Source organism: Rhinolophus sinicus, chromosome 11 (assembly GCF_057876585.1).
Source record: "Rhinolophus sinicus isolate RSI-liver-muscle chromosome 11, RSI-T2T, whole genome shotgun sequence".
NCBI classification, from domain to species: domain Eukaryota; kingdom Metazoa; phylum Chordata; class Mammalia; order Chiroptera; family Rhinolophidae; genus Rhinolophus; species Rhinolophus sinicus.
Window position 1 is genome coordinate 17,854,742 of NC_142511.1, and position 24,374 is coordinate 17,879,115.

The following is a 24,374-nucleotide window of genomic DNA, read 5'->3' on the forward strand; positions in this document are numbered from 1 at the left end:
AAATGTTGCAGATGAAGTCAACACCGAACAAAGCAGAGAAGAGAAATGGAGAGAAAAACATTTTTGACGACAGTGTTGGTACCTTTTAATCAGGCTGGTGCCCAAAGATTAAATCCTGAACTTTTCAGTTACATAAACCAATAAATTCTCTGTTGTTGCTTAAACATTTTTGAATTGGGCCTCCTTTGCATCTCAAAGGAATATCTCCATGGGAAGCAAAATATTTTCATTGGTTCAATCTTTCAGTCATTCAATTAAAATGTATTGAGTACTGTCTTAGTTCAGGCTGCTAACAAAATACCACAGACTGAACGGCTTAAACGACAGACATCTATTTCTCACAATTCTGGAGGCTGGGAAGCCCAACATCAAGGTGCTGGCAAGATAGGTTTCATTCTGAGGCCTCTTCTCTTAGCTTGTAGGTGGCTGCCATTTTGCTGTCTGTTCACGTGACCTCTTCTTTGTGCATGCTGAGACAGAGAGCAAGCTCTCTGGTGTCTCTTCTTATAAAGACACGAATCCCATCATTAAAAACCCTACCTTCATGACCTCATCTATTCCTAATGACTTCCCAAAAGCCCCACATCCAAACACCATCAGAGTGAGGGTTAAGGCTTCAACATGTGAATTTTGCGGCGACACATTCAGTCTATAACCAACATCTAGCACCCACTATATGTAGCAACTACACGAATCCTAGGAATATAGGGGAGAAAGACACACTTGACAGGAAGGGTATTTGATGGAAACTCAACCCCAGAGGGTGATCTTTGGGGGTGCCAGACTCTTTTTCTAGGAGCCTTCCCAGCTGCCTCTAGAAGGTAGGCCATGATTTTTTTTTCTCTCTTTGGACAATCCTGCTGGAGCAGTAGCATCTGCCTTCTCTTTGGCTCTCTCTAGTATCATTTCTTTAGATATTTCCATTTGTCTGTCAAGTCTGCCTTTACCTAGAAGGCCTGGGGTGGGCAGTCTGGACTGGCTCTGCTCCTAGTAATGACGCAAATGCCCTTTGCCCTGGTGCCCTGCTTCCTGTGCTCTCTTCTTGTTGACTAGTATTTCCTCTCCACAGAACATTGTGAGACCCAGGACTTACGGAAAAGGGATAAAGGAAGAAAGGCTGCTTCGTGCCTAAGTCAAAAGGGGTTCTGTATGCGCTCCATCCAATCTAGATCTTCAGCTCCACATTGGAGGTTGGGGTCTATGTCTCCAAATCAGCCTTTGCTGTCACCCATCGTCCTTTGAGCATGGGTTTTCCTCAAGAACCTTATGGGGAGGGTTCGCTGGCCAGAGGACAGGGTCTGGGCCTTCCTGGGCTCCCTGGCCAAATGTTACCTTACTCTCTCCAGTGACCATTCTCAACCCACGAATGTGTATAAGAACTTCTAGGGAAAGTGCTCAGAATGAGAAAAGAGTTGTGGGTGTAACCTTTCTTAACATCTTTCACTCAGCCCAATGACTGTCTCAGAGGCCCTCTTAGAGAATTTCTAAGGTTGTAGATCACATCTCCGGGAGGGGAAAATAAGCATCCTCAGCAGATTCCATTAGAATAATGGTAACTAATGAGGTCATGTCTGGTAATTATAGAATTATCTTAATTAATTATTAATGTATGCAAGGCTTGAGAACACTGGCATTTTCATTATGCAATATTAACTTTCCAAATCAAGTCCAAACAGTACCTGGAGAAATTGCACAAACGAGCAGTGAGCCCCCGACCACACTTGGAGATTGAGTGCCCTAAGCTGGACTGAGTGATAAACAGTTCACTTTATGGAGCTATGCTTTTTTTTTCTTTCCTCTCACTCCTGGAGAATCATAGAACTTAGCAACCTCTTAATCGAGTGATTCTTCTTTTGGCTGCACATCGGAATCTCCTTGGGAGCTTTTGCAAATTTCACTTGTCCAGTGCCCACCTCTGGAGACACTGCATCAGTGGGTCTGGGGGGTGGGGGGCAGCATCTGAATAACCAGATTAATCTGTAAATAAGCAGAAAAGGAACTGAGACCCAGAGAGGGAGAAAGCAATTTGTGTAAGGTGACAGTGACCATTTGTCGAAGAGCCACGACTAGCACCCAGGTCTCCTGACACCGACCCAGGGTTCTTTTTACAAGTAGACGTGTAAAGAAATAGGTAGTTTTACCAAACTGCCTAGTGATCCTCAATCACCCAAGTGCCCACCTTGAAGAATGGAGAGTGGCTCCAGACTGTCCCTGGGAGCTCTGCTCAGTGATTTATAGCATCACCAAGCATTTGGGTAACAGCTGTCAGACATATCTGTCCATCATTTTCAAAGACAGGGCCACTGCCCTTTGTAGTCCACTGCAGTTGATGAGTTAGGGAAATGCATGACATGTGTCTCCCCGTTTCCTGTGCACACAGCCTTAATACGCTGTGGTTTGTGGTTGTGGTCACTTGTTTACAAAAACTGGCTCTCAAAGTCATGGTCAGCCCAAAGCCTTAGTTGAAGAACTCACCGTTTACGCGATAGCTTCCCAGGGGGCCTCTCTGCAGCTGCCCTTTCCTAGTCTTCTCCCAAAGTCACCAAGTTTGAATGTGGGCATTTTCACTGGATGCAGGAGACACAGCCCACACCATCAGTCAAGAAAGAAGTATTTGTTGAGAGGTAGTACTTGCTCGGCATCGTGCTTACGTTTAATTCATGCTATAGTTAGAAAGCACTTCAGGGTGCTGGGGTAAAGGAATTTAAGCTGCCTCAGAACTCCCTTTTGGAAAAAGAAAGCCCCCTTATTCACAGCACACCTAAAAGAATACTAAAATGCATCTTTCTGGAGGGAAATATCCTTCAAATACTCTGGAAAACTTCCACCCAACCTCTACAATGGGCCTATTTGAAGGAGCTGAGCTACACACCATTGTCAACCATCTCAAAAGTACCACCTAATTTAGCAGAAATCTGGCAACTGTGACTCATGCAGCTGCCTGGATGCTGGACTTGTCACCCATTACAACCACCTGTGTTTTACAGTTCCGACTGAGTGATTAAAGCCCAGCCAAGGTGACTCACCTGGAGTTCAGAGTACAACCGGAACAAAAGGGAAACTTGCTCGGTTTCTAGACTCAAAGGACACTATAGCTGGAAGGGATTTCAAGAGGTCATTTGGTTCACTTGCTTGGCTGCTGGTGAACAACGAAACTGTCCAAGACTAATGATTGTCTGGGGGCAGACTTCATAATGTCTCCAACTTCTTGGTTCAAGTTCGTAATTCCCAACAGTTCTTCCCGTAAGTCTAACCAAATTCTGTCTTGCTGTTAGTCTTTCAATGTTTCTCTGTTGTGAGGCCTCACTTGTTCTATTGAAGAGTCTACCCCCGGGAAGTCTTGAAAGACCCACTCAGAGATGCTGTGTGGGGAGCTTCAGGAGTTAAAGGCAGACTATTCTGTGTTTTGAGATCTTTCCTGCCCTGCCCGAATGCCAAACAATTATACTTCCCTGATCCATCATCTCCAGGGACTGTTTTCCCTGGAGGAGATTGAGACAAATCAGCGGACTACAAATACAGGCAGAGCTCAGAGATACTGCAGGTTCCATCCCAGACCACCGCGGTGAAGGGAGTATCGCAATAAACCAAATCACCTGAATATTTTTGGCTTCCCAGTGCATATGAAAGTGATGTTTACACTGTAATGTAGTCTATTAAGTATGCAATAGCATTATGTCCAAAAAAAATGTGCATACCTTAATTAAAAAATACTTTATTGCTAAGAAAGTGCTAACCATCCTCTCAGCCTCCTGGAAAAATGGTGCTGACAGACTTGCTCAATGCAGGATGGCTACAAATCTTCAATTTATTAAAAAAATATAGTATCTGCAAAGTGCAATAAAGCAACGCACAACAAAACAAGTTATGACTGCCCAGGAAATATGGAGCAACAGTAGCCATGACCATGGGAACCTGTGGGTGAAGGTTAGGCTGATGGAAGGCATTTTTCTGATTCTGAGGGCTATTATTGAAATAAAATCTGATCCAGAGGGAGGCTGCTGTGTCTCCTTTCCAGGAGGACTTACGGATGGCCTGATTCCCCTGTGCTCCCCAATGGGAGAAGAAAGATGGAGACATTTTTCTTGGACTCTTTCCAACTTTGCAGTAGTGGCTCCTCCCTGGTCTGAAAAAAAGCAGCAGTTCTAAGCGTTTCGAAAGATCAGTGTGTGTGAGGAAACGCATAAGCAAACTGCAGTTCAGTGAGATTCCCTTTGAATTTGGCTCTCACCCTTCATTAAACCAGCTTGGACAAGCCTGAAATGAGAGGGTTCTTACATGGCTCCTCCGGCAAAAGTTTGAAAGCTAACAACTGACATTTTCTTTTTTGACATTTTCCCACCTTACTGCCTCCTTCAATTAGACTGTGTAATGGGAGGAGATGCAGAGTTCTAAGATTATTCCCATATTTAGGATTTTATTTCATTAAATCTCCTTTGGGGGTAAACTATCCACGAGCATTTGCATCAATTGTTCTTGAATCACTACCTAATGCGAAATGCTTCAGTTGGGGAAGAATTTCTCTTAAGCCTATAGGTAAAATGAGATATTGCCAACTCTCTTCAGAAGAGCTTTAAAGAAAAAAATATGACAAATCTCCAACCTGTTCTTTATATCGACTCTGTTCGGGACACGTTTCACCAATCTACCAACAACCATGTCCATCAGTTAGGAAGCATTGACTGAGCCCAGCTTTAGGCCAGGAAGTGTGGGGTTTACCCCAGAACAGAAGGTTTAGTTTCTGTCTTTATCAAGTATCCAAGCTAATGAGGCTATAAGACGAACTCATGCTAATGTAAGGAAATACACATTTAGGGGCTAAGTGGTGACAGTACTTTCGTAGATTGAAGTAGTCAGGAAGCTTTTATTAAAGGGTGCACAGCCTGAGCTCGCTTTCAAGAAAGTGCAGATTTGGGAGAAGCAGAGTGAAAAACAAACAAAAAGAAACAAAGAGAAAAAAAAAGTAGAAAGTTAATTATGAAAATTTAAACTAGTGTTTACAAACTTTTCGTTACAGATCATTTCAATCGTACAAAAAGGTGCAGAAGCCCTATGTACGCATCACTCTCCATCAAACTTGATCAATTCACGGCCAATCTTACTTCATTTATCCACTGCTCTCCCCACACACACTTTTCTCCACATCCTGGATTATTTTGAAGCAAATCCCACTCATCATATCATTCCATCTGTAACTATTTCAGTATTTTACTAGCATTTAGATGCAAGCAGGCTCAAATTATACAGGTCAGAGCGTGTTTCAAAAAAATAGCACAAAACCTAAAATCTTGGCACAATAAAAAAGATCCTCCAAGCCGCAGCCAATGACACGTTTATTCCCAGTTCTATTTTGTTCAGCAACATCCCAGCGCATCAGAAGAAGCCATCATTTTCTTTTGGAGGAGGTTGAAATAAAATGTGTATGTTCAGAAATGCAAACTTTTGCTACAATGCTTGGACATTAATGGAATGTCGGAAGCATATGGACAAACACTTGTTCCTGTACATCTGCTGCAAGGAAAGTATATTTCTTTCTTCTATTTTCAACATAGATCAGAGGGGTATTTCAGGAAGACATGCCTTTCTTAAAGCAGAGTCCAACAAAAATGGCCATTGGAATCTGAGGATGAGGGGAGAGTCTGGGGTCAGGAGGTAGAAAAGCGCAGCTGGGGAGGGAGGAGAGCGGGGTGGGGTGGGGGTGGATAGGACACAGAGACTCTCAGGGCTCCTGCTGGATGTGAAACTGAGTGGGAGGCAAAGAATGAAAGTGGAGCATGTTAATCTTGGAACGAGGATGAGTCATGCAGCAAATGAGATGCGTTCCCACTGATGCTTTGAATAATCCCCCTTGACTGGGAAAAGAAACCAAACGAATGTGGCTCTTGATCATGGTAGAGAAAGGATATGTCATACCCAGTGTGTAGTTGAAGACTGGGCCCCCTTCCTAGCTCTTCCACTCTTACTGGGTGACCTGGAACAAGCCATCTGGCTTCTCAGGGTCTCAGACTCCTTCCTCATCTTCGACAGAAGGAAAGCAGGGCTAGGATTATCTGTGGATCCCTGGAGACATACAATATTCAACAATTCAGTTAACTGACATATATTGTAAAAGAACAGAGAGATATGGATTTGGGGTGATGTTTGGGTGGCAGTTGCTAGTGGTAGGGAGCAGCAGTAACAATTGAGACAACTCAGACCATGCATAAGACCATGTCACATGGAGAAATAAAACGATGGCACTAGCCCACATGTATCAAGAACTGATGTATCAATTTCTCCACCAAGCAGCTTACATACATGATCTCACTTAATTATCACAACATGCCTATGAGGTAGGTTCTACTATTTTCACATATCATGAGGTAACTGAGGCACAGAAATGGTTAAGTAATCTACTCAAGAAACATTGCCAGTAAATAGGAAAGCCAGAATCGACCCAGATCACTCTCAATTCCAAACTCTTTACCACTGCATGACATACTCTCCTGTTATGTTAGGCTGCACAGAATATATGAAAACCTTGTATCTTTTCTTTCAATCAAAATTCAGGAACCTCTGTTAAATATCTGACACAGGAGTCAGCTTGAAGGGGGTCCCAGTGGTAAAAACGGGGACAAATTCAGCACCAAAATTTAAGTACAGTGATGAATGAAAAACCATTGAAAAAATAATATGTTTGGGTCCTTTACTGATAATAAATAGATAATAAATAGAGAAATAGAGAAATCAATCAATGAATCAATCAATAAAATACTGAGGGTTGACTGGTAAATGTGGAGGAACTGCTAGAACTGGAAAATCATCAACTGGTAATTATCAGAGTAAAGATGATTCCATCTTTAAGAACCTACAATGGAGGCTAAATCTAAGGAGGAAATGTGAATGACCAAGATAGTTGCACAGTCTGAAAGTATCTCCCCAGAGACTGCTTATCAGTTCAAGGGAGTAAAAAAAAACAACAACAAAAAAAAACCAACAACAAAAAAAACTTTATACAGTGGAAAAATTTGAGCAACACCTTGATGGGTGAGAAAAATGTACATTACCAAAAACAGGCATAGGAATATTGTGTACCTCCAGCTGTGATACCTTTAAAAGGACACAATGTTAATTTTGCAGTATTCCAGCCAAGAATGCATAAACAAAAACATCAGATAAATGCAATATGGGGATGTTGTAATTTTTTTATAAGGGGAACTATTTTCTTTTTTTTAAAAAGTCAACATCATAAAACTCAAAGACAAGCTGTGGAAATGTTCCAGATTCAAGGACAACTAAATGCAAGCCTGACCCTGGATTTGATGTTGTACAAGAGCGGGGAGTGTGGACAGTGCTATAAAAGACATTAGTAGATCAACTAACAAAATGGGAATATGGACAGTACTAACGTAAATGTATAAGCTAGTAAATGTTCCATGGTTGTGTTGAGAATGTTCCTATTTTTAGGAAATGCACAAAGTATTTAGAGGTGAAGGATCCTGGTGTATGTCACTTACCTTCCTTTATATGGTTCAGAAGAGAGAGAAAGAGAGAATGCAAATGCTAAAGCAAATGGGGTAAAATGTTAACAATCGTGGATCTACGTAAAGCCTGTATGGGGTTCCTTGAAACATTTTCTAAGTTTGAAAATATGTAGAAATAAGGGGGCCTTTTTTTTTTTTTTTAAGTCGATCTGATATCACATTAGCAATTATCAATCTCTGAGTTCTTGAACTGTGTGGTGGAAAAACTAAAGGAGTGATCTGCATTGAACCATGAGAATAATTGTCATCAGATGGGAAAAGCTTAAGGCTGAGCGGCTCCTTGGAGTTTAGGGGGTTCACCAACCAACATGAGGAGTTATGTGAGTCACACAGAAAACAGGCTTACAAGGGAACAAACATCAGACGAATTCCACTGTGAGAAACACCAAGAAAACCAAATCTCTATGTGTGTAAGGAAAAGATTTTCACGTCCAGGCCTATAGTGTACTTATTTCAAAACAAGTTTACCCGGCAGAAGAATTCGCCTGTTCAAATTCATCTTTCATCTTTTGCTCCTTAAAATATATTGGGACTAGAAGGTTCTGTGGCAGCTGGGAAAGGCAGTCGATACAAGGAGAAAACTGCTGGCATTGACAAAGACACAATACATGAAAGGCCTGGGGAAACTCTAGAATAAGTAACAAATCAGTGGACAACTTTTGACAACGGGATTATTATTATTGCTACAGACTTGAGTTACTTACTATGTGCTAAGCCCTGGGGATACAGAAAGATGAAAGAAGGGATCCTTGTCTTCAAGAAGCTTTGCGGAGAAAGACACACAAAGGTACATGACAAGGCAGCAGATGAAAAGTACCAAATGAGTGTGTGCTAGAGTTTATGGAATAGGACAGTCAGGAAAAGCTTTGTGGGCATAGAGCACCAAGTAAGTGGTAGGGGCAGACTTTTCTTCCTCCCTCCCTTCCTTCCTCCTTTCTTTCCTTTCTTCCTTCCTTCTATCTCTCCTTCCTTCTTTCTTTCCTTCCAATAAATACTTATTCTGTTTTCTAAGTACAAGGTACACTTAAAGAGAACAGTGAGATTAAAAGGAAATGAAAGAAAAAAAGATGCTTAGAGGAAAATAAAAAGGCACATTTGGGGATTAATTAATAATAATAATAATAGCTAAAATGTAATGGGCCCTGTAATGGGCAGCCCCGTGGCTGCCATAACAAATTAGCACAAATTTAGTAGCTTAAAGCCACAGACATTGATTCTCACAGCTCTGGAAGCAGAAGTCTGAACTCTAGGTGTCGGTAGGTCTGTGCTCCCTCCAGAGGCTCTAGGAGAAATTCCTTTCCTTGCCTCTTTTAGCTTCTGATGGCTGTTGGCATTCCTTGGCCATCTCTGCCTCCGTCGTCACATGGTGTTTTCTTTTGTCTGTCTAGTCACCTTGTGTGTCTCTTATTAGTACACTGTCATTGGATTTAGGGACCACCTAGATAATCCAGGATGATCTTTTCATCTCAAGATTCTTAATTATATCTGCAGAGGACCCTTTTTTTCAAATGAGGTAGCATTTGTAGTTTCCAAGAATTAGGACATGAGCATATCTTCTTTTGGGGGGAGGGGGACACCATTCAATCCATTACAAGCCCTTTCCATGTGTCAGGTATTGTCCTAAGCATCTTATATGTATTAACTCATCTAATTCACAACAACCCAATGAAGTAAGTTATTCTTTTTGGTCCATATTGAGGAAACGGAGGCACGGAGCCATTAGATAACTTGGAACCATTATGGCTAGAGTGGAGAGTTTGTGTTGAGGATGAGTGAGAAATAAATTAAGGTCATATGCAGCCTGCCTTAAATACCTAGATAAAATGTTGTGCCTTATTCTGTGGGTAATGGGCTGCCACTGAAGATTTTGAGCAAGAACGTCATATGAGTACTGATGTCTGAGAATATTGATCAGAAAGCACTGTGTTAAATAGATTGGAGGAGAGTGGGAATGGGAGACCTATTTGAAGTGCACACGTAACTGCTCTGAGAGATATGTAGGCCTAGACTGAAGGTCTGGCCACAGAAACAGAGAGGAAGCCTTAATAACGCTTCCTTCTTTTTATCCCAACATGTGCAGCTAGACTCTCTTTTCCATTAGACTTAGCCCTTCCATCTTCCTAAGCTCCCTACCAGGAGGCAGTCGAAAGAGAAGACAATCTCCGTTTGCCCCAATTTAGCAGACACTGGTTTTTCCATTAAAGCATTGCTCTCAAATTTGAGGGCTACTGAGCAGCACCTGGAAATGCAATCCCAATAGTTTCGATTGTGGTCACTTTTAAGACAATGGCACTTTGGGCACTGAATGATGTCTCTCTTGAGGTTAGGAGGTGGTCATCTCTGACCTATGATGGAATAAGCCTAGAAGCCAACGTAAAGCATCACGTCACTAACAAGGACTCATGGGAATGGTCTGTAGATACAGCCACAATGAAGCTACACCTCCTTGCTCTCTTCTAGAATCAGCAGACAGACAGAGGGAAGCATCTCTATTCTCAACTCCCACCTGCGCTTCTTGGTAACTATTGCTGCTCCTGATGCGCCCTGAATATTAAATACCCCTTATTCACTTTTAGTCTTTTAGACTTTTTGTGAGGATTTGATCAGTAATGCCTGATGGGAAAGGCATTTCCTGTTGGATAATGAAAGGCATGAATGCAAGAGACCCCCAGTCATACTGTTGAGTCCTCAGCCCAACCTGTTATTCAGACTTCAGAGATCCTGAATGCTAGTCAGAGTAACTAATGTTTCCAAAAGCTGTAAAGTAATTATTTTACTCTGACACAGCAAGAAAACACTGAAATGCTTATTCACACCTAGTGTTTGATTTATTTTAAGGAGTGCTTTCCTACAGGACAAGACACTTGATTTCATTAAACATTTTTAATATAGAAGTGATGTCATTCATTACAAAATAAAATTCAAATAGGACAGATGACTATAAAATAAAAAGTAAAATTAAAACATTTTTAAGGTTGAGGATACTTTTTTTGATGGGACTCTCTTAACTCCATGTAATATCCTCCTTCCAGGGTTAGAAAATAAGCTCTAATACCTTGTTCCTCAAAGTATGATTTGGGCGCCACCATCATTGGCATCCCCCAGGAGCTTATCGGAAATGCAGAATCTGTCTCCACTGCAGACCGTATTGAATCAGAAGCTGCATTTTTAACGCCACGTGAAGGGTCAGTATTTTCACTGTTAGTCCTTTGGCAGACATCCCAGGTTGTTAAAGAGGTTGAAAGTAAGAAACGGATGAAAGAGGTGGGCAGAAAAATTAACGAATTCATTCTACAGAGTTGTGTGAACAGGACCCAATTTTGGAACACACCACTAGAGAATCAGACATTGGAGTGACCTGTTAAAGAGGTGTCACTCACAAGTAGGCCACCTCCCCTTTGTCCTTATAGTAATTACAAATTAATAAGACAGTCATAGAACCAAAAACTTTTAGACCTGAGACAAATTATAGAATTTGTAGTAGTAGCGCATGTGAGGTCTCGAGTCTCAAACTGGGTTTGTTTCCTCCAAATTTGGGTATGAGGTTAAAAATAAACATGTTGCTCGTATGATTAGGGCCTCACAAGCCATGGGACCTTGCGCAAATGTTTTCATTCCTTGAGGTCTCCGTCCATAATCTGCAGAATCTGCCCTGCAAACTTCATAGGGTCATCATGTACTTAAAATAAGGACATGGAAGGACTTTGAAAACTGTGAGAACCTAGATTATCATCTTGGCAGATTTCAAAGGTGGATCCCAGTTTCATCCAATTAATTGCATCTTGCGTGAGATAATATCACAGCAAAAGGGTGGTAGCCTGCTTGAAGTAAAGAAAAAGGTGAGTTAATTAGTGTTTTCTACACTGTCCAAAAGAAAAGGGTCCTCTGAGTCTCATGTTCCAGTGAGATAGGGAACCCCAGGGGTTTAATAAGGAGCTGATGAATGCATGCATGAATTACTAAGCTTGAGAAAGGCAATGAGCATCCATTCATCCAACAAATATTTACCGAGCCAGGCTGTCTCGGGACACAATGGTGCGCAGAAGCGCACACTGCCCTTGCCCACACGGAGCTTGCAATCTAATCAAACACTCACATGGATAAATGTAAATTGCATCATTGCTTTGTGCCGCAGAAGATCAGGGCAAAGAGCCAAGAGAACTTGTACTAACGTGGTTTAACCTGGTCAGAGGGTTTAGAGGAGACTTCCCTGAGGAAGTGGACCGTGAGCTGAGCAGAGAGCTGAAGAATGAACAAGAACTCAGATGAGGGAGAGGGGACAGAAGAGTGCCGCAGGCAGAAGGAACAGTCCGTGAACAGGCCTCTGGGCAGGCGGGAGCCTGAGGATGCTTGGTGATCAGAGAGGCCAGTCCTATTAGATGGAGTGATGGGCTGAGGCTGGGGAGGGCAGCCAGGGCCAGCCGTGCCCAGTCCTGTGCACTGGAGTTCGGTTCTTCTCCTTAGAGTGCTGGGAAGCCACTGACGGATCACAGCTGTGCTGGTGGTGCTGGTGGTAGAAGATGTGTATTTCGCCAACAACCAGATCTAGGTTTGGAAAAGATCCCTCTGGCAGCAAAATGGAGTGTAAGTCAGGGGCAGGAGGACAGAGTGTATGTACAGAGACAGGCAGTGGAAATGCTCCCCGCCGCAGAAGCTCTCGCTCCTCGGTCTAGTTCTCTCCTCCCCGCACAGCCTTGCTTCCAAGAGGCCCTGCCTACCCAGTGCAACGAGTTCTCCCCTCCAGACAGAGAAAGTGGTCTGGCCAGCAAATTAGTCCATTTTGAGTCCATGTGAATCAGTTTCCTCCAGGTAAAATGATAAAAATGCAGTTTCTGAATCTGCAAATTGAAAACTCATCCCTGGATGCAGGGCGACCCCAAGTACAGGTAACCTGAAAGGCCCACCTGGGTATCAAGCTAGGCAGCAGCATCTCCTTTACTCATAACTTAACTCCAGTTAAGACACCATCTCTTACACCCTTCCCTGAAAAGATGTGAAAAGTGAGGCCTAGAGAGGTTTAATAACTTGTTCAAAGTCACACAGTAACTTTTGAGGACCAGGTCCCTGAACTTTCTAAAACTCATGAGGTGTGTGATGCTTTCAAAATGCTCTACAGGTCAGCATCGTCTTTATAGACATGCAATGGACAGTCCTAAGAACATACTTTTAAATTTTTTTTAACTTCTTCACATTGTATTCTAATTACAATCTCCATCTCCTAGAGTAGAAAGACTAAAGAAAGAACAGGCATTCAATCTAAACCATAAAACTGACTATCTGAGCCTTCAACAATTTCTGATATTACATAACACTGCATCTAAGAAATTCACAAATACTATTAGTGAGCCTTTCCGTATAGGTGTCAGTGCCTTTATTTCTAGATTTAATTTCCAGGCATGACTGGAGAACTTAGATCCAGTTTTCAGTCTCCAAGAAAAAGTTTCCCTTTGCTATTCACTCTCACCTGCCATTCTTTAGCTTCAACAAATACAAAAAGCACAGGGATTGTCCTGGGCTTCTCAGTGCACATTCCGCTCTCTGCACTGCTCCTGGTTCTCCTTAGCTTCTGCGTAGGGTTTCCTGCTCTGACCCTTTCATATGCTTCCCCCGATACCTCTGTGATGTTTCTGCATTGTTACTTGTTTGTTCCTTGTTCGACTGCCTGGTCCCTCAGGGAGCAGTTAAATATTCAAACCTTGGCTCTCCTGTTGCTGCTAGAGATTTTAGTTTATATTTGTAAGAATTATTCAAGTGCATTCCAAAACAAAACAAACAGATCTGATTTCCCCATCATTTTTGCTTTAAGATTGAACACTAGAAGTGATTTCCTGTCATCCAAAATCAAATGCAATGTGGCTTTCACATGGTTTTCTTCCTGTCTTTCAATGGTACAGTTTCATATGGTCATAATTTTTTATAACCAAGATTCAGAGATGTTTCTGTGTTCAGCAGTTTTTACAGGAATCCTTTTAAACCTACGGTTTGCATTGATAACCTGCAAGCTAGCTCCTTGAGCTGGGAAACTCCAGGTTGGAGGAGCTTGGCATTAAGAGCTGGGAGAGATTTTACTTAGAGGGCTCTGAGATTGCAGAGTTTGTGTTAAACATTTGACTTTCTCTCAAATTGGCAGTCTTTTTCCAAAACGAGCATTATTCTCTCATCTTTAAAGTATGCTGAGTTTAGTCAGTTTGGATACTAAGCAAATTATCAGGAGACTTCTCAAGCGCTAGGAAGAAAAAGCCAAGGCATTTTACTCAACCTGGGGCCACAACCTCCAGGGGAGCTGGTGAATAATAGAATGGTTTCCCTTCATTTAACCCACTCCTGGCTGTGCTAATACTATGCGAGGACAACCAGCTGAAAAAGGACAAATTTGAATCAAGGCACCAAATTATTTTTTCTACACAATGCTAGGGGAAAGAAAACTTTTTTGACTGAAATGTTTTGCTACTATGGAAATGATATTACTCTTTCTGGAGTGTATGATTGTAAGTTTTTACAACCTGGAAAATGTACTTCCGACTCCCTCCTCCTCACCCCCAACCCTACCAGGTTATGAGAAAATAAAGCACATTGTCTGGGAAATGGCTTACAAGAGAGAAAAAAAAAAAATGCCTGCACAAAATAGTTTCTCATTAGTGACTACTGAATTGAACTGAACGGAACCCAAGAGTCTGTTTTTATATGGACCCAAACATCTCCCAATTCTGTCTGCTTAGTTATTTATTCAAGGGATTGCTAGCCTGTTTGTTGAGCATCCCTGCCTTCTACATTTCCTTTTTGGTTCCTCTTTGGGCATTAAATTCTCACATTTGGAGGAATCTGTTTTTTTAAATAAAAGGACACAGCAGCTCTCAATAGGAGGCAAAATGATCTTCTGTCTCTTGGCCATTTCCATAGGACATCTTGACCACTCAATAGGAAATTGAGTGGCTCCCCAATTTCTGTATTAGGAGGAGCTGGTCAGCAGTTTTGAAGCTGTGTTTACATATATGATCAGATAAATGTCAATTGTCCATACCAAAGGAGAAGAGATTATGGAAGTCCCAAAATCTATCTCCCCACTCCTTAGCACTGCCACCATCCAGACTTCACTTGAAACGGGTTCAGTAAGGGCTAGTTCCCCTTAAAATCAGCTCGTGCCGCCCCTCCTCCCCCACCTTTCCCGAATTTCCTCACCTATTTAAGCAATATCTTCCTTGTCAGGTTAAAAACATCGCAATTATCTTTGTTAAATTGTCCTCCTCAGTTTTCACCCTCCCACTATCCAATTAATCATCAAATCATACCGATTCCTCCTTTGTAACATCTTGGAAACTTGCCTCCATTCTTTTCTATTCTGGCAGAACAGAAATACATGAGGACCCAGCTCTCCAGCCTGGATGGGTGGGAAGATAAGAAACGCATCACACAAAAGTGGGGAAAAAAAAAAAAAGAAATATAAAACAGTACAGAATAACATTGCTCCAAACAAACTTTACATACAGATCCTGGGGCACTGGTTAGCACTGCATTTGTCTTGTAGCAATCCAAAACAGTCGGGGGTCCTTCCTTCGGCTCAGAGGCTGTGGTGAGGACTTTGGGGGTCCAGCTCAGGCCACCCTGATTCCAGCCACTGTCCCACCCCACCCCCACCCCTGCTTTAGCATTAGGAAGCCTTCATTCCCAGACTAATTGATCTCCACTCAGAGCATGGCGCATGTATATCCAATCTAAACTAGTGTTGGCACAATTTATTAAAAGTATTTCATCGTAATTTAAAAATGTTTGTATTTTACCTCCACCTGGACAGAAGCACATTCTTCTGTATTCTTACTGCCCTTCCCCTCCCCCATAGCAACCAACAGAGGGTTCTGCTGTTTATAATCTATGTTTGTGAAATCATAGAGCCTTAGAATTTTAGAGTCAGAAGGAATCTTAGTCTAGAGAGATTAGTTGACTTGCCCAAATCCATATAGTTGGCTAGTGGGAAAGGACCAGAATCCAGGTTTCTCACACTTGAAGTCTGTATCCTAAATTGTCCTTAGATAATCAATGACAGAAATATCTGACTTTACACAAGGTCTTCTGGGGATGGTGGTGATAGGGGTGATTTGCTTTACTTAAACATTTACAAAGATTCCGTCCACGCCACTCGCGGGACCGCCTTGAAGTACTAGTAACTCCTCAGCTCGGCGTTGGGCAGAGTCACAAGTTACTTGCAGCACTAGTTTAAGAGTCTGTCGCCTAATCTAGGTTCTTCTGACAGGAGGGCGCACACCGGGGCCCCGCACACAGGGGCTCCCCCTCCCTGGAGGCTGTCTGTCACCCAGCGGCCGTGCGGCCCGCCCCACGTGGACTCGGCTCCCGGGATCAAAGTCTGTTTGCTGCCCGGCCCCGCAGGTGTGCGGTGGGCTGCGAAGACCCGCAGCTCCAGAGCAGGGACCTCGCCACACCTGCCCCTCCCCCTACTGCTGCACGCGGCCCGCGCCCCCTCCCCTCCCCCACGACGCCCGTCGCTGCACCCGGCCGCGGCCCCCCGGCCCACGCCCGACTCCAGGAGGAAACGGCCCCGCCCCCATCTGTTGAAGCCGCGACACCACCCTCTCCCACCCCGCCGAGCCTCTATCCAATAGCGAGCGTGGATGGGCGGGGCGCGGCAGCTGTCGTGAGGAGGTCCTGGCCAATCGGGACGCATGCCGGGCCTGTTGGGCGGGGCGTCGAGGCCTTGTCACGCCTGGGTCCGTGTGAAAACGGGGGTTCCGAGTGCAAAGCAAAGTTTTTTTGTAAACCGTCTGCAAAAGCGGGGGGGCGAAGAAGGCGCCGGAGACCGGGCCGAGTGCAGCTGCCGTGGTCGCCGCCTTTTTAGCTCCCCTGGCTTCGGTTCCTCGGCCCGAGCCACAGCGGAGGTGACCAGTGGAGGGGAGACCTGCGCGGAGAGACCGCAGATGCTTGGAGCCTTCGCAGCGCGCAGCTCCCCGCCGCCCGCCTGCTCCTGCTCTGGCTCTTGGTGCTTGGGCTCCGGGAATCCCAGCTCCCCGCCGCCGCCGCCTCTGTCGCGGGGCTGCGGGTGTGGGGGCTGCTGGGGCTGAGCCGGGCCTCCGCGCCGGCTCAGAGGACGGACGCCTGAGGAGGTGCTTGCCGCTGGCTCGCCGGGGACGCCCACAGGCGCGGGGGCTCGGCGGCTTGACCCGGGGCTCGCCCCGAACGGCCCCGGAGGCCCCTCACTGGTGTCCCAAAGGCCCCTCAGCAGTGTTCCGAGCGGCCCACTGAGAGCCCCGCGCCACCCTCCCTCCTCCGTCGCGGGGTCTCAGACAGACCCTCGGCGCCTCGCCGCCACCGTCTCCCCAGTGTCCGGGCCGCGTTCGGCGGGCCCTTGAGCCGCAGCCATGGGGTGCTGGGGTCGGAACCGGGGCCGGCTGCTATGCATGCTGATGCTGACCTTCATGTTCATGGTGCTGGAGGTGGTGGTGAGTCGGGTGACCTCGTCGCTGGCGATGCTCTCCGATTCCTTCCACATGCTGTCGGACGTGTTGGCGCTGGTGGTGGCGCTGGTGGCCGAGCGCTTCGCCCGGCGGACCCACGCCACCCAGAAGAATACGTTCGGCTGGATCCGGGCCGAAGTGATGGGGGCTCTGGTGAACGCCATCTTCCTGACCGGCCTCTGTTTCGCTATCCTGCTGGAGGCCATCGAGCGCTTCATCGAACCGCATGAGATGCAGCAGCCGCTGGTGGTCCTTGGGGTCGGCGTGGCTGGGCTGGTGGTCAACGTGCTGGGGCTCTGCCTCTTCCACCATCACAGTGGCTTCGGCAACGACTCCGGCCACGGCCACTCGCACGGGGGTCACGGCCACAGCCACGGTTTCCCTAAGGGGGTCCGCAGCAAGAGCAGCCGCTCCGGGGACAGCGACAGCAGCGTGAGCCCAGGCGAGCAGAGACCTGACCAGGAGGAGACCAATACGCTGGTGACCAATAGTAGCAACTCCAACGGGCTGAAAAGGGACGGGACAGGTAAAGAGAGAAACTCGCCGCCGCAGGTGGTTTGGTTTGGGGAGCCCAGACCCTAGCCGGGCCCCGGCGGGATGGCCTGCACGCCCCCTGGTGCCCAAGTGAGCTTGCGTTGTGCCGCCGCCTTCCCGCTCCCTCCAGGTCCCGCCCCCTCCCGCCGGGGAAGGCGTGCAAATAGGACCCCTTTCAGCCCGAGTGTTGCGTTCCAGGGGGTAGGGAGCGCATCTGGGGGTGTAGGTGGGGACTGTGCCTCTGAGAGCGGAGTAGGGTCGGAAGGTGACGGTCAGCCCGCTGCAGTCCGCAGCCGCACTTGGCCGTCTTTACGGGCTACCTTTCCAAGAGACTGTTGAGTTTTTACAGGATCAAAAATGCTTCCTAATTCAATTTCTTGGCCCTATTGGGAAATGGAGAGAATCCCCAATTCGTCTTTTGCTGTTGGCTGTTTGAAACGCAAGTAGTTCTTATGCCCTTTAAACAAGTTTCTCAATATTGTATGCAGAGCTACCTGTAGGCATTACTTTCCTGAACTCAAAACCCGGGTTAAAGGTTTCTTTTATGAACGGCAATGTATGTTTCAGTTAATTGTCTAAAATCTAAACCTAATCCTGAAAATCCTACAATTAAGACTTGTCTAGGCATGTTAAAATAAGAGTGATGGTAATTTATTCATCTTATATTTTTAATGAGTGCTGTTCATTCTAATTATTAAGTGCTCTTGAAAGAAATTTGGAAATAAACGTTGGAAGAAAGGAGACAAAAAGGAATCAACCAATACCGTACTAGCCAAACTCCATCACCTTAGCAGTTTGGTGTATCTCTTTCCATTTTTTTTCCCATTTATATTTATTTACCTACTTGTATGATACTACACAGTTTTCCTTTTTTTCGAGATTCAGGATATTATGGTAATGAAATTCAAGCTGTATATTGAAAAAGGTTTAATAGATGAGTGAATTTCTTCTCATTCCTATTCTGCAGGGTGTTATTCCAAGAAAATTAAGCTGCTCTGATGTATATATTAATACATTTGGTTTAAGAGTAGTAAGGTAGATGGTGATCATTTATTTCCAACTTGTCTTGAAGGCTCTTGTCAGTTTCTAAACCCCCCTCCACCAACAGACTAATAAAAGTTTAAAAGTTAAATTTGACACCTAAATGACAAAGACTGACTAGAGCTTTGTGTCAAATCAGGCCTTTGTAATAGACATCTCCATAGTTGCATTTAATTTGGGGGGATAGCATTCAGTAGTATTTTTTCTTTTTGGCCAAAAAGTATAACAAAATGTTCCCAGGACCCCCACCCCACAGCAAAGATGAGCTTTTTTTTTTAGAGTGAGGGAGATTGGAGGGTAGTTAGGAGAATGGAGAAACAATATCATCTTAATGACTTTATTTAGCCCTGGCCATTTTGTCCTGGCTTGTTCCCAGTATGTCAATTTGTATTAAATTGCCCTGAGCACATTTTAAAATTATGGTTTATGAAAAATTTTTCACCTCCTTATTTAAATGGAATGAGACAAGGATGTTTATATAAACACTTTACGTGTATTTGATTCAGAATTTGTATTTCTTTGCAGATCCAGAGAAGTCCAGAAATGATGTAACGGATGTACAATTAAATGGGAATCTTATCAGAGAAACTGACCAAATGGAATTAGAAGATGATGATAAGGCTGGACAACTTAACATGCGTGGAGTTTTTCTGCATGTCTTTGGCGATGCTTTGGGTTCAGTGATTGTAGTAGTAAATGCCGTGGTCTTTTACTTTTCTTGGAGAGGTTGTCCTGAAGGGGAGTTCTGTGTGAACCCATGTACCCCTGACCCCTGCAGAGCACTTGTAGAAATGATGAATAGTACTCATGCAACAGTTTATGAAGCTGGTCCTTGCTGGGTACTATATTTAGATCCCACTCTTTGTATTGTAATGGTTTGTATACTTCTTTACACAACTTATCCATTACTTAAGGAATCTGCTCTTATTCTTCTACAAACTGTTCCTAAACAAATTGATATCAGACATTTGGTAAAAGAACTTCGAAATGTTGAAGGAGTTAAGGAAGTTCATGAATTACATGTTTGGCAACTTGCTGGAAGCAGAATCATTGCCACTGCTCACATAAAATGTGAAGACCCAACATCATACATGGAGGTGGCTAAAATCATTAAAGACGTTTTTCATGATCACGGAATTCACGCTACCACCATTCAGCCTGAATTTGCTAGTGTAGGCTCTAAATCAAGTGTAGTTCCGTGCGAACTTGCCTGCAGAACTCAGTGTGCTTTGAAGCAATGCTGTGGGACACGGCCACAAGCCCTTTCTGGAAAGGATGCAGAAAAGGCCCCGACAGTTAGCATTTCTTGTTTAGAACTTAGTGAGAATCTAGAGAAGCCCAGGCGGACTAAAGCGGAAAACGTCCCTGCTGTTGTGCTCGAGTTTAAAAACACGCCAAACAAACAACCTGAATCATCTTTGTGAGTCTTGAAAAAGGTGTGATATTTGACTTTCGCTTTAAACTGCAAGAGGAAAAAGACTCCATTGAAATTCTAAGTTTGCCAAGTAGTGTAATTGAAGTCCTTGTCTGGTCACACAGTTTAATTCTATTTTTGTAAGAACATAATGGGACTGCTTAACAGAGTTCTATATTACGAGTTTGTAATTCTTAGTGCAGAGTACAGCTACGCTGTACAATTTTGGGAAGCCAGTTTTAACACTATGTTACATTTTTGTTTAAAGTAAGTATAAACCTTATACAACATAATGACATTTGATTTCCAGTTTTTCCATGGTGAAAAATTAATTAGGGGGATAAATAAATTAAAATTGTTACTGGAATTTCTCTGCTTTTCTTTTCCCCCAGTGTTATTTATATATATATATATATTTTTTTTTTTTTAATTTTTTTTTTTAAATCAGAATTAACTGCTAGAACTTTAAAATTCACAACTTTATTTCCTTTGACATTTTAGGAAATATATACTTGCCTTTTGAGATCATTACATGGCATAATGGCAGCATATTTTAAGAGTGACTCCTAGATATTGGGAAAAGTTCCTTTTTTTCTTCACATAGGCTCTATTAATACTAATGATCAGTTACTATCCTGTATTCTATATTGCTGAGGAGTATTCTAATAAACAGTGAAATAATTAACAAATTGAACTATAGTTTACACCTAATAGGGCATATGGGGAGTAAGAGCACAGAAGAAAGTTTACCAAATTAAATATTTAGATTATTGTAAGTTAATATTCAGACTACATTTTAAAATTATTCTGAGAAATTTTCTCTTACCAAAGTTAGTCTAAAATACAGACATGTTCACCAGCATTACTTTCTTTGAAAGATTGGCATCAGAAACACTGAGCTGAAAGTTTACTCACCAAATATATACAGGAAATATTTTTAAGGACAGTGAACTCAATCTAATAATTACATGTTAAATGCAAGCTTATAAATAATGGAATCTCTTAAATTTTGGGTATTTTAAAAAACTTCAGAGTGAATGTAATTTCCTAGTGACCAATTCTGAATGGATTCAAATGCAGCTTTTCCAACAACCAGCAATGCTTGTGTTTTGCCAAGAGCCACTGATGTGGGAGAAGAAAGAAATCTGAAGGTTAATGCAGTTTGGATATTAGATTCTTACAAAGCAATATTAGTTAAGGGAAAGTTAGTAATTCAGATTCTGTAAGTCATCCTGTCTTGACATTGCTCAGATCTTCCAACAGTGGCTTATTTTTTAAGAGGCCACAATAGCTTCACAGGAAATTGTTCTTGGCTATTTTATTGTTGCTATGGATTTCAAATCCATGCACAAATGTTATTTAAGGGTATTTAAGTTATATTTTTCTTGATAGAGGTTATGCTTTGTGAAGAAACTATAGATTTTTGTCCTCAAAAGGATGAATATTAATATCAGTTATCATGTATAGCTCTATTTTTTTAGACATAAGGTATCCTGACTACTTCAGTGACTTTTATAGCTGACTACTTTTGGGATGGCTACCTTTTGGGGTTTGAAATAATTCATTGTTTAATGGGTCTTAAGATGAAAGCGCTGGCCTTTGACAGTTAACTTTTTAAAGGGATGATCTGGTAGGTGGTGTGTTTCTTTTCTAGTATAAGCCTATTGCTGGCAATGGGCCTACTTAAGAGCAGCTGATTTTTCCAATGAGAATGAGGTAATTTTAGGAACATAGTTTGTAAGTTCACATTTACTATAATGGGCCAAAACCATAACCTGCCAATTTGCAATACATCTTGATCTTTTAATACTCTTATCTGATATTGTGTAATTCAATTCCTAAACTGATAGTTACTTTGGATTTTGCAGAAATGTTTTTTTAAAAATGAAATTGGGAAATCTCATATGGGTGAATAAGAGAGAAAGCTTCAAATTGTACTGTATCGTGTACATTCCTGATTTAATACTTTAAACTACAAAATACTAAGATCTCAATACAGTTTGTTATAGAAACATTTCAGTAATGATACAATAGGAAAACTGATAAAATACTATATTCAGTGGGGTTTTCTTTACCAATACTCTGTTGGGTCTATTTCTTAAAGGTTGTATAATGTATAAGAAATCAACTGAATGAGGATTTTTTAACTGGTGTATAAGCATGGGGCAAGGGCTTTTTTTTTTTCCCCCCCAGAAGTGCTTTGAAGGTAACAGCCTTTAGATTTCAGTTAGTTCACTTTTCATAATTTTAAGTAGCTTATATGTAACAAAGTGATACAATAGGAGTCTCTTTTTTCAAAGGACTTTGTCATAATAGCAAAATCAGTGGGCACTGACTCACCTTTTGAGTTTTAGCAGAGAATTATTTATTTCTTTACAATGCACTTTCTAACCCATTTTTAGCTATATTAGCATTATCTTTTTTAAAAATGCTTTTGTATTTAAATATTGTGGGACTTAAGTGTCTTTTCTAAAATAGCTTATTCCTTCCTGAAAGAAAATGAGGGAAATACCCTGAATTATTAGGAGACTTAAACCCAATATTTAAATATGCTGTTTTATAACACTGCATCAGTTTTAGGAGGTGCATCTCTCCTGCTGGCTCTTTTATATTTGAGCAAGATCAGTGTATTTAGAATATACGTTTAGCAATTTGTCTGTTATCTCCGTTTAGTGAGAAGAAGATGCTGCATGTGTCTGAATTAAAACCAACCCAGAAATTTTTCCAAGCCAAATGCAGCCTTAGTGATGAGAGAGATTTAATCCTCCATTGTCACCTTTTAGCTTATGTGATTGGTTAAATTTTTTTTTTTAAAGGCATCTGCATTGTAAAAGTGTGGACTAGAACTTACAAAACAGGTCAAAAAAACTCACAAAAACTTTGCTGTATGTATTTTACTATCTTAGAAAACAATGTTTGACGAACTAAGGTATGTAATTTGAATAGGAAAATCTTCCATCAAGAGCACCTTTGGAAAATCACAATAGGTAGAAGATTATGTTGACCCGTTTGTGTCTTCTTTAGTAACCTCAGTTAAATTTGAACTTTTGGAAGTTTTGAGGGAAAAGACCCATGGAATCTAATGTGAAGTATTTAGTAGGCTAACTGGTATTGAGTTGAAGATTTTTACTGTTTATAAGCAGATATTTGAATGATATAAATGTCATCTACCTGCTGTCTTAAGATGTTCTCATACATAAATATGGAGAATAATTCTACAATATAGAAATATTTATTTTAATAGAGTTTCAGTTAAGTCATAAAACAGTGTTAAAACTCTTGGGAAGGTGGAGGGGTTTTTTTGCTTGTTTTTTAAATTGAAACTGTCAAATACAGTGTTTGACCATCTGAAATGGAAATTGTAATGGCACTATTTTGATGTAGCTCTACCTATACTAAGTGGCAGGCAATGCTATTTTGTTTTACTAACAAGCTCTGGAATATTTAGCAGTCATTTTCACTGGCACAAGAGCTTTTTGTATGTCATTCAAATTTAAACTTTTAAACCAAAAATGTTATGGTCCAGTGTCTTTGGCAAAAAGATGCTGAAGGGAATGTAACATACAATTAATATGTGGTTTATATATAAAAACACACAAATTGCCATGTTATGGTTCTGCCTTGAAACAGCACAATGAAGTATATCAGTGTATTCTGTGATTCTTTATGAAATTTCCATGTTGTGTTGTTTTGTGTCTCCCATAGCCTGTCCTTTGGGCCAGATGTGGCACAGTTAAATGCAACTATCATTTCATTAAATGCAGATGCACATAAAATGTCTTTAGTGCTGCAAATTTTACCTAACATTTGGTATGTTTTATGACTGTGCATTGTTTTCCAAAGCTGTTCCTACCTCACCATGAGGCTTTATGGATTGTTATGTATTATAAATGTTCTTTATGAGACAGACTACTGTGTTTCTTCTCATTTATTAAAAGTTAAGTAGAAAAATAAACTAATTTTTAAATATCTACTGCATCATTTTGTGCATATGGCCTCCCCTTCTATGCTAGTCTGGGTTATATAAAAGAGAGTTGGACTTCAAGTATTGAAAGGGAAATTGCAGCTTAACATAAGTGTTACTTGTGTGCAGAATGTCCTGGTTACAGGACAGTGAGGTAGAGGAAAACAAATGTGGGCAAAAATTGCAAGAGAAATTGAAAGGGTAATAATAGTGTAAAAGCTCACCAACATGAAATACTCAATAAATTATGTAGCTATAGGTTAACCTACTTCTTTGAGACTTGCTATTTATTTGTAAGCATAGTTACTAATAAGGATTATTAAGTATTTTGTAATTATATAATCCAGAACTATTAACCCGAGAGTATATTAGTACATTACTTTGTTTATATGAGTTCAGGACTATCATAAATGTAGTCTCATAAAGAATTTCTG

The 24,374-nt window shown here is 42.1% G+C and overlaps 1 protein-coding gene and 1 long non-coding RNA gene across 2 annotated transcripts; one reads left to right on the plus strand and one right to left on the minus strand.

Annotated features, from left to right (window-relative positions):
• Positions 1-2,749: 2,749 nt before the first annotated feature.
• LOC148756629 (uncharacterized) lies at positions 2,750-16,117 on the minus strand. The gene is made up of 3 exons (XR_016022755.1): positions 15,009-16,117; positions 14,813-14,901; positions 2,750-6,060 (listed from the first exon to the last, which is right to left on the minus strand). It is a non-coding gene; the product is annotated as an uncharacterized LOC148756629 (long non-coding RNA).
• Positions 16,118-16,312: 195 nt separating this feature from the next.
• SLC30A1 (solute carrier family 30 member 1) lies at positions 16,313-23,947 on the plus strand. The gene is made up of 2 exons (XM_019738094.3): positions 16,313-17,513; positions 19,088-23,947. The coding sequence occupies exons 1-2, from the start codon at positions 16,892-16,894 to the stop codon at positions 19,984-19,986; spliced, it is 1,521 nt and encodes a 506-aa protein (XP_019593653.3). The 5' UTR covers positions 16,313-16,891; the 3' UTR covers positions 19,987-23,947.
• Positions 23,948-24,374: the final 427 nt, after the last annotated feature.